Genomic DNA, 8,976 nt, shown 5'->3' on the forward strand with positions numbered 1-8,976 from the left:
TTGACCGGAGGTAAAAATTATTGGTTTCTAATTAGGTCAACCTTGAGTACTTATAACAAAGAAAATATAAATAAGAAACCAATATTTCTTTTTTTGTTCCCTAGCTATTTATGTCATTTAAAACACATTTTAAGATTAGAGCAAAAAAAGATGATATTCATATACTTGTTTGATGAGACTACACTTTATATTTCTCATAGTTAAAAAATGAACTTCAAAATTAAAAGTACTGAATAAATTACTAATAAAAAACTAAAACAATTATAGGCATAAAATTAATCCAATTTCACACGTTTTATCAGTTTACATCATCTTCAAATTCTAAACACAAATATTATTTTTATGTCATTAAAGTATGAACAATTTATTTTCTAGATCTTGATTTTTTAATAAAAGGTGACATGGGTTTGTGCTTTTACCAAGGAGAAATTATCTTTAAAAAATGTTGAATAAAATAAATTCCCCTACTTAGGCAAGAGCCTACAACACAATGGTAAATTGTGAGCCTCTTATTAGAGAGGTCTTGGGTTCAACTCTACACAAGATTAATAAATAATAATAAATTACATAATAATAATGAATATTGGCTTTGGCTTCTTATCGATCAAAAAATAATAAGTACACATTTCATGGGATATTCAAGGTTCGGAGAAGATAACTTGGGACACATCCCAGTTAAAAAATGAGGTAGAAAAGGGTATTAAAAAATATTTCTAGTTGTTTGTTCTCTACCTATCATTTTTTTTGGGTTTTTTGTCACATTTTGGGTTTATTTGATAGTAGAATTTTTATTTGGAATTTTAGGTTCATTTAGAACTAGTTTGATCTATAATTAAAAAAAAACTTATCCAACCACCACAAAAATATCATAGAGCCATTAATCTCATGCCATTCTTCATATAGTCTCTTAGAAGAGAGCATAATTTCTCAAAATGAATTTTTTTTGATAGCCAAAACTTGAATACCCACTTGAAAATGCTTTCTTTTCTAAAATTAAATGTGCATAAACACAAGTTATATTAGGAAAACCATATGAGTAATAAAATAAGTTTTGGAACTCATTTGACTAAGATAATATGCACCAAAAGTAAGGTTTGTTTTGCACAACTTAAATAGTTATTTTGGTGTCCGTAGTATAAAGTATACCATTTATAAAAACTACAAATGATGAGTAGTTAATATTACAATTACCCTATTCTCGACATATGTAGATTACTGCTTTAGATATGATTTTTTGCATGAAGAAGAAAGGTACTCTAGCTATTGTGTAATAATTAGAATTATTTCTTTATTACCTATTCTTATCATTTTTTTGGTACTTGATAACTTTTTTTCTTTGACTCCATCTTGTTAGAGCTATTGAAATTCAATCCAAAGCATTGTGTTTTAGTTTTTAATGTTTGGTATGGAGTTCCTAATATTCTATGGTGCTCTATTTTGAAGCCACGTATTAGGCAACATAAAATCACATTTTTGTCAGTTTAACTCACAAAGAAGCACAAAAACATTTGTTTTCTTATTGCGTTATGATTTTAGGTACACATTAGTCAAATATCAGTCCTCTACTATTTAATTGCATTGGATGAGGAAGTGTGTATTTGTTGAATAATTAGTAATAAAAGTGATTGTTTGTTTGAATCCACAAATCTAAATGTTATTTAATCATTTTAATATTCTATTCAATAAAATAAAATATCATAAATATTAAACATAAAATAACAATTAATACCAACAAATTGAGTTATAGATCATATAAATGTTATTAGAAAACTAACATTAATAAATATTTGTTAATTATAATCATTAAAAATAGTTTAAACAAGTGTCACTTTAATAGAAAAATGAAATTAAAACAACATATTTATTAATTAATTAGTTTGTGATTCTCGACACCGTTGAATAAAAATGATATGATTATAAAAGTTTAACAAAAGAAAATGTGATTTGTTTAATTGTTTAATCAATTTTTTTTTTCATTCACTAAAAATATAATACGTCAACCAAAGTTTTAGTGAATTATATATTTTTTATTTTAACTTAACAAAAACATATTTCAGTTAAACATTTATTTTAAAACAAGTTTCTTGACGAAAACAGGTCTTCAGCATGTGGTTTTAATGTTCCTTTCTTCGTAAATTGCTTCGAATATTCATTCTTCTGTACTTATCGCATTACTATGAGAAGTATCTAATGGGGATTTTTTCTTCTGTTCAGTATGCCATCGATAGATTATCCTTGTGTTATGAAACTCATAGTTACAAATATTTTCATCCAATGAAAAACAAAGAATAAAATTTCTTTATGGAAAACGAAGAATAATTAAAACGAGTTGCAAATCAATTTAATCAACTAGACGGCGGTCTTGTACGACTTCAAATCCCCACGGTTTTGAATACAATATTTGTTTGACTTTCATTAAAAACGTGAACTTGCCTCAAACGGAGCTCTGAAAAGCTATAAATAGAGCAAGGGAGATAAAGAAAATCCCAACATCTGACTGTTTATCAGATTCAAAACAATCAACGATCGAGTGATCAAAGGATAAAGGAAAGATGGATTCAATAAGGGTATTGGGCAGCAAAAATTTATTACTAGAGAAGAATATTAAAGTAAGTAGCCATAGATTTATTTCTGCCAATTTAGCTATGCCGGTACTAGGGATTGACAGAACAAGGCAGACTGGTTTTTCTTCTCTCCCTTCACTGCGTAGAGGGGTTTCGAGTTCAAGGAAAGTTGCCACAAAACTTATTTCCAAAACAAGAATTGCTGAGCCTGAGAGTGTCACGGAAAAGCCCCTCAAGGAATATGAAATCAATGGTGAAGTAGTACTGCAGAAGGTGGCATTTCTCAACCTCACAGACTACTGTGCAACTGTGGCTGACGAATTTTCTGAATTGATTGGGAGAAAAGTTTCTCTTCAGCTTGTCAGCAGCGACCAAATTGATCCCGGTATCCCATATCTTGCAGAACTGCTTTTCAAATTTCTGATTAAAACTTCTATAGTATACAAATTTCATATTTTGCCTTCTTATATGTTGCCCTAAGGGATCAACATAGATATTCACAAAATGTTATTTTGGGGGCATGAAAACTCAATGTTTATGTTATAAATTCTTAATGTGTGATTTGTTGTGTGTAGAGACTGGATTGGGAAAAACAGTTGGGCAGCCTTCTTATTTAAAGTGGAATCCGTGGGATGGGCCCATTTCAAGTGAGACACGCTGCACAATCAAATTTAAATGGAATTCTGCACTTGGTTTTCCCGGTGCATTTGTCATAAAAAATAAGCACCACCGGGAGTTCTTTCTGAAATCGCTCATCATATCCATCCCAGGTCAGGGAGTTGTCCGTTTTCGATGTAATTCATGGATAACCCCATCTTCGCTAAACCCCAATGACCGCGTTTTCTTCGCCAATAAGGTGTGTTAATCTTTTCTCTTGATTAATTAGCAAATCCTGCTCAATATTTAGTTTCGGTAATTCATGGGCACAGGAGTAACATAAATGTGTTTTAACAGAACTTTCTGCCGGAGGAAACGCCGGTGGGTTTGAGGAAATTCAGGGAGTCAGATTTGATATCCCTGCGAGGAGATGGAACCGGAGAAAGGAAAGTTTCCGATCACATATATGATTATGATGTGTATAATGATATTGGGCAGCCGGGAAATGATCCGAACATACGGAGAGAAGTTTTGGGTGGATCGCAAGAGTTTCCTTATCCTAGAAGATGTAGAACTGGTCGTCCACGTGTAAAAAATGGTACATGTCTTTAATACTTTATTAGTAAAATGTGATTTTTTAATGTATTGACAGTTGCATGGTAACACTATTTCTATGACTCATCTTCGGCAGCACCGCAATTTGAGACCCGAGCAAGCTCGATCTTTATTCCGCCGGACGAAAGGTTTCCATACACAGACTTTTCCGATTTCCAAGCTCACATTATTTCGGCAGTTGCTAACGTCGTAATTCCCACTCTCTCGAATCTCTTCGACTACGCCTTCGAATCCTTTGACGAAGTCAGTGAGCTTTACAGACGGGGATTGAATAGCGCCAATAATTCTCGCAGGAAACTCCGTCAAGTTAATAATCCAGTCCTTTTTGTCCAGCGACTCCTCGACGGCTTCGAGGATGATGTTCCCTTTATAAATTTCAATCGTCCACAAGTTGTGGAAGGTAAGATTACCGTGCATAAATCAAATTAGGGTGCATAAATTTGTTTAAATAATGGTTAAGCTGCATAGAAATGAAACTGGACTGATGTTGTGTCCTGCAGTTGATGAGCTTGCATGGAGAACAGACGAGGAATTTGCGCGTCAAACACTTGCCGGCTTAAACCCAATGGTGATTCAGTGCCTAGAGGTAACACTATTTCTTTATGTCAGAAATTCTTCCCCTTTACAGTATTTCCACTATTTCTTTATGTCAAAATTTTTCCCCTTTACCGTATTTCCAATCTGAAATGCCTTCTTTTGCTGTTTTTTGGACAGAACTTTCCTCCTTCCAGTAGCCTAGATGAAAAGTTGTATGGCCCACAGAAGAGTGCCATCACAGAGCAACACATACAAGAGAACCTTGAAGGCATTTCTGTCGATCAGGTAATTTCTCCCCTGAAAAGATTTTGAATTATCTATTTTATAAACAAATTATAATGAAATTCAATTAAAAAATTACAGGCCACTGCATTGAAAAGGCTATTTGTTGTGGACTACTATGATGCTTATATGCCCTACATCGAACGCATCAATAAGCTTTCTGAAGATATCAAAACATATGCAAGCCGCACAGTGTTTTTCCTCACAAAGGAAGGATTCCTAAAGCCAGTGGCCATAGAGTTGTGTTTGCCACCAGGTGATGAGAAAGAGGCTGTAAGAAAGGTTTTTACACCAGGGGAATATGGGACAGAAGAGGGAGCACTGTGGCAGCTTGCCAAAGCCCATGCTAGAGTCAACGATGCAGGTTACCATCAGCTCATCAGCCACTGGTATGTTCTCACCCATGTCCCTTCATTAAAAATCTCAAGAGTCTATCTATCTAATTACATTTTGCTAGAATTACCAAAGATTAGAAAAATGGTGTAGACCGCGTCAAGGCAGCATCTGTTTCAGCAACTTACGCAAAATTCTGTTTTGTAATTGACTGCAGGCTCAGAACTCATTGCATCGCAGAGCCTTTCATTATAGCAACACACAGACAACTAAGCAAAATGCACCCAGTGTACAAACTATTGATACCCCATTTCCTCGATACCATGGACATCAATCAAGCTGCCCGCCAGAGCTTGATAAATGCATCGGGAATTATAGAACAAGGCTTTGCCCCTGGCAGATATTGTATGGAACTGTCATCTAAAGCCTACAAACAGTGGAAATTCAATGAGCAAGGATTAGAGACCGACCTTCTTAAAAGGTAAGAAATCCGCCGATTTCGTTGCTCGCTGAATGTTCTAGCTTTTCCCTAATTTAATTTGTAGGCCTAATTAAACTGAGTCTTTTGCATTTACAATGAACCGCGCAGGGGAATGGCAGTCCGGGATTCAAAGGCGCCAAATGGTTTGAAGCTTGTGATCGAGGACTACCCATATGCTGTTGACGGCATTGAAATATGGTTTGCCTTAAAGCAATGGGTTTCAGACTACTTGTCTCTGTTTTACAAGAACAATAGCGCAGTTAGAAAGGACAAAGAATTGCAGGCTTGGTGGGATGAAATAGTAAATGTGGGCCATGGAGACCTCAAGGACGATCCGAGCAGATGGTACAAGATGGATTCCTTGAGTGAAGCAGTGGAAATAGTGACAACTATCATCTGGACTGCATCTGCTCACCATGCTGCTGTAAACTTTGGGCAGTACTCGTATGGAGGATACATGCCCAATTTGCCCACCATGAGCAGACGCTTCATTCCAGAGAAGGGAACACCTGAATATGATGAACTACTCAAGAACCCAGATGCATATTTCCTCAAGACTGTGTCTACTCCAACGCAGGCAACCATTATCATGGCTGTTTTGGAGATTTTGTCAAAGCATGCAAGACACGAGGTTTACGTGGGACAGTTGCAAGGGTCTACTATGGATAGAGTAGACGATCCACGAGTGGCAGAAGCATTCGCGAAGTTTTCGGCAAACATGACCAGAATTGAGAAGAACATAATCGAGAGGAACAATAACTGTGAAGTTTATAAGAATAGGACCGGGCCTGCAAAGGTTCCTTATACCTTACTGTACCCTGACACTACAGATTTATCAAAATCCGGTGGTCTGACAGGCCGGGGAGTGCCTAATAGCATCTCTATCTAAAATAATCAAAAAGTTTTAATTACGCCGAGAGGCGTTCTATACAATCACAGCACGGGAATATGCCAAGATTCTTTGTCAATAAAAAAGAATTGGGAGTGGTTACAAACTTCCAAATTAAATATTAAAAAAGAATTCTCGAAATAATAGCTGGCCGAAATAATAGGAAGCCAAATGAAGGCCGAAATAATAGGCTCGAAAAAGTAGGGCAAGAAAAAGTAGGACCCGAAAAAATAGGGTCCGAAAAAATAGGGGCGAAATAATTTCAATGTGAATTTTTTTTTTGTTAAATATAATTTTGCATGCACATTCATGCTTATTTTTTGCGGGGAGTGGGGGAATTTGAAACAAATTCGTGGAATGTGAAGAGACGCCTGTTGGGGGATATGAGAAGCCTTTTAGAAGTTATAAAACCAAGGCTCCTCATTTCGTTTTCATTTTATGTTTTTGCAGGAAGGAAGAGGTGGAGGTTATTGGAGGATTAGATTGGAGTTTTTGAATAGGAGTAGATTGAAGTTTTGGAGTAAATGCAGGTGAGATTTCTATTTTTTATTTACATTTTCATTTAGATTTAGATGTAGATGTAAATTGAAATTCAAAATTAGTTATAATATTCTACTCTGATTTAGATTTCAATTTTAATTAATCTCATTTAGATTTGAAATTCCGTTCATAACTATTTAGGCTTGCATTTAATAGTTTAGTCTTGCATGTTTGATTTAGATTTAGATTTGTATTCAAAATCTATTTGATTTATATATTTTATAATACTTTTCATTGTTAATGGTGCTTGATGGGAGTGTTTTAGGGGTGTCTTCTTTTCTATTTCTGAAATATTTTAGTCCAATATGTACTTTCCTAACTAGATCTATCCATTTTCTTTTGATTCATGCATGGAGCTTCCTGATGCTATTAGCACATTGCTGAGACTGAATGGGAATGGATTAAAGGTAAACGACTAACTCTAGATCTAGATATGCATTTGGAATTGGCTCTATTGCGGCTCCAATTTATAGGTTCCTTCTTGCCAGCTATTCTTTCGGTGGTTTAATCTAGTTAAGTGTTGATTGAGAGGTTCTGGCTCATTCCCACCAGTTTGTAATTTTGTCATGATGTCTAGCATGTGGCATTCTGATGGGATTCTTCATTGGAAAATGGTGCGGATAATTATGTCAATGCTGAACGACTTGTCCAATGTGATAATTGCTCTGGATATAGAGTGCAGTCATGGTGATTTTCTTAGCAATACAATTGAAAAAAGAAGGGAAATCTGGTATTAACACAATGTTATAGGAAATCTCTGAGCAGAAATGCTTATAAATACATTCAAATTTCTTTTGTAACTCATAATATCAATCTCACTTTTTCTTGTGCTCCTTTAGTCTAAGAAAGATAACAGATTGGAGAAACAAAATTGCTTCTATAACGGCAGTTGCAGGTGCAATTATTTTAGCAATTTTGGGCATTCTAACTATTCCTATGATGGGTACTTATGTTTTAGTTCTTAGATTATGTGATTTGGTTGTATTTAGAGTCTTTTTAATAATTTTTGAAAGTAATATTAAATATAATAATAAAGATTAATTTAATGTTAAATATAACATGCTACAGCACTTATCAAAATTATCAAAAACACAATTGCTACAGCAAAACGAGAATGGAGAAAAAAATTCATTTTTTGTATTAATTCGTCTGCTTAAAATAGATTACAATTGCCATATTTTATATTGAGAAATGCCTCATATGGACTTTCACATGCTTATTTAACTACACTACAATCAAGACTAACTTTGTACTTAATCTAATTTTATCGAATGAGACTAGCCCAAGATTCCTATGTAACTGTTGTTATAACAAACATAGACAGCTGTAGAACTTGTGATTAATAATTTATAACTACTTGATTCTCCCTATTTCATGCGTAAATTCATGATTCTAAAAATTCAAAGTTCAAACTGCATGTTACATTCTCTTCCTTATTCAGTGAATTGGTGCATGACTATTAGATTAAATGGTGCATGGAAGAGACAAAACTCTGAAAGAAATTACTCTTTTCTTATTATTATTGTTGTTGCTATTTTTTATTTTTTTATAATTATTGTTAGTCTTGATGTTGTTTTTAATTTTATTATTACAAATATTGATTATTAATATCTCTGAGTTCATCCAGAGAATAGTACTAAATCTAGAAAAACTTAGTAATAACAGTTTGAGATAACTGTAGAAAGTTTTTATTTTCACAAATATTCTCTTTCTTTTGAAAATCTGCTATTATTTTTGTAATGAATTGTAAAGTAGAAATGAAAAACTTTCTGTAAAAAATTTTTGGTTACTATTTTGCTTGCAATTTTCATTTTATATGAAAGTTTATTATTTTTTCAACTCTTTAAAATAAATATTTTTATATATGTAATTTTATTTTATTATTAAAATAATAAGATTTTGGAGGTTGTAAAATATTGAAGTTTAGAAATTATTTTAGATTTTACAAATGAATTTTAACATAATATTTATATTAAAGAAAGAAAAGATAATAAAATTGTTATTTAAATCAAATATAAAAATTATAAAATTTTACCTAAATTTATTAATTGTATAAAAAAATATTAAAGATAATTAAGCTCTATTAAATGTACTTGATTTTATATTATAGAAATACAAACAAAAATTATAAATTGGGA

At 33.2% G+C, this 8,976-nt stretch overlaps 1 protein-coding gene across 1 annotated transcript; it reads left to right on the forward strand.

Annotated features, from left to right (window-relative positions):
• The first annotated feature begins 2,509 nt into the window (after positions 1-2,509).
• LOC149576886 (linoleate 9S-lipoxygenase-like) lies at positions 2,510-6,458 on the forward strand. Its single transcript, XM_089820489.1, has 9 exons — positions 2,510-2,949; positions 3,140-3,420; positions 3,519-3,759; positions 3,853-4,176; positions 4,277-4,362; positions 4,491-4,598; positions 4,677-4,984; positions 5,146-5,409; positions 5,518-6,458. Exons 1-9 carry the CDS (start codon positions 2,553-2,555, stop codon positions 6,296-6,298), a joined length of 2,790 nt encoding a protein of 929 aa, XP_089676615.1. The 5' UTR covers positions 2,510-2,552; the 3' UTR covers positions 6,299-6,458.
• Positions 6,459-8,976: the final 2,518 nt, after the last annotated feature.

This window comes from Cupressus sempervirens, chromosome 1 (genome assembly GCF_028749045.1).
Source record: "Cupressus sempervirens isolate cs-2001-9-10 chromosome 1, ASM2874904v1, whole genome shotgun sequence".
NCBI lineage: Eukaryota > Viridiplantae > Streptophyta > Pinopsida > Cupressales > Cupressaceae > Cupressus > Cupressus sempervirens.

Coding starts and splice junctions, on each gene's coding strand:
- LOC149576886 (XM_089820489.1), top strand. CDS start 2,553: ATGGATTCAATAAGGGTATTGGGCAGCAAAAATTTATTACTAGAGAAG. Junction 4,985..5,145: donor CATCAGCTCATCAGCCACTG/GTATGTTCTCAC, acceptor AATTGACTGCAG/GCTCAGAACTCATTGCATCG. Junction 5,410..5,517: donor GAGACCGACCTTCTTAAAAG/GTAAGAAATCCG, acceptor TGAACCGCGCAG/GGGAATGGCAGTCCGGGATT.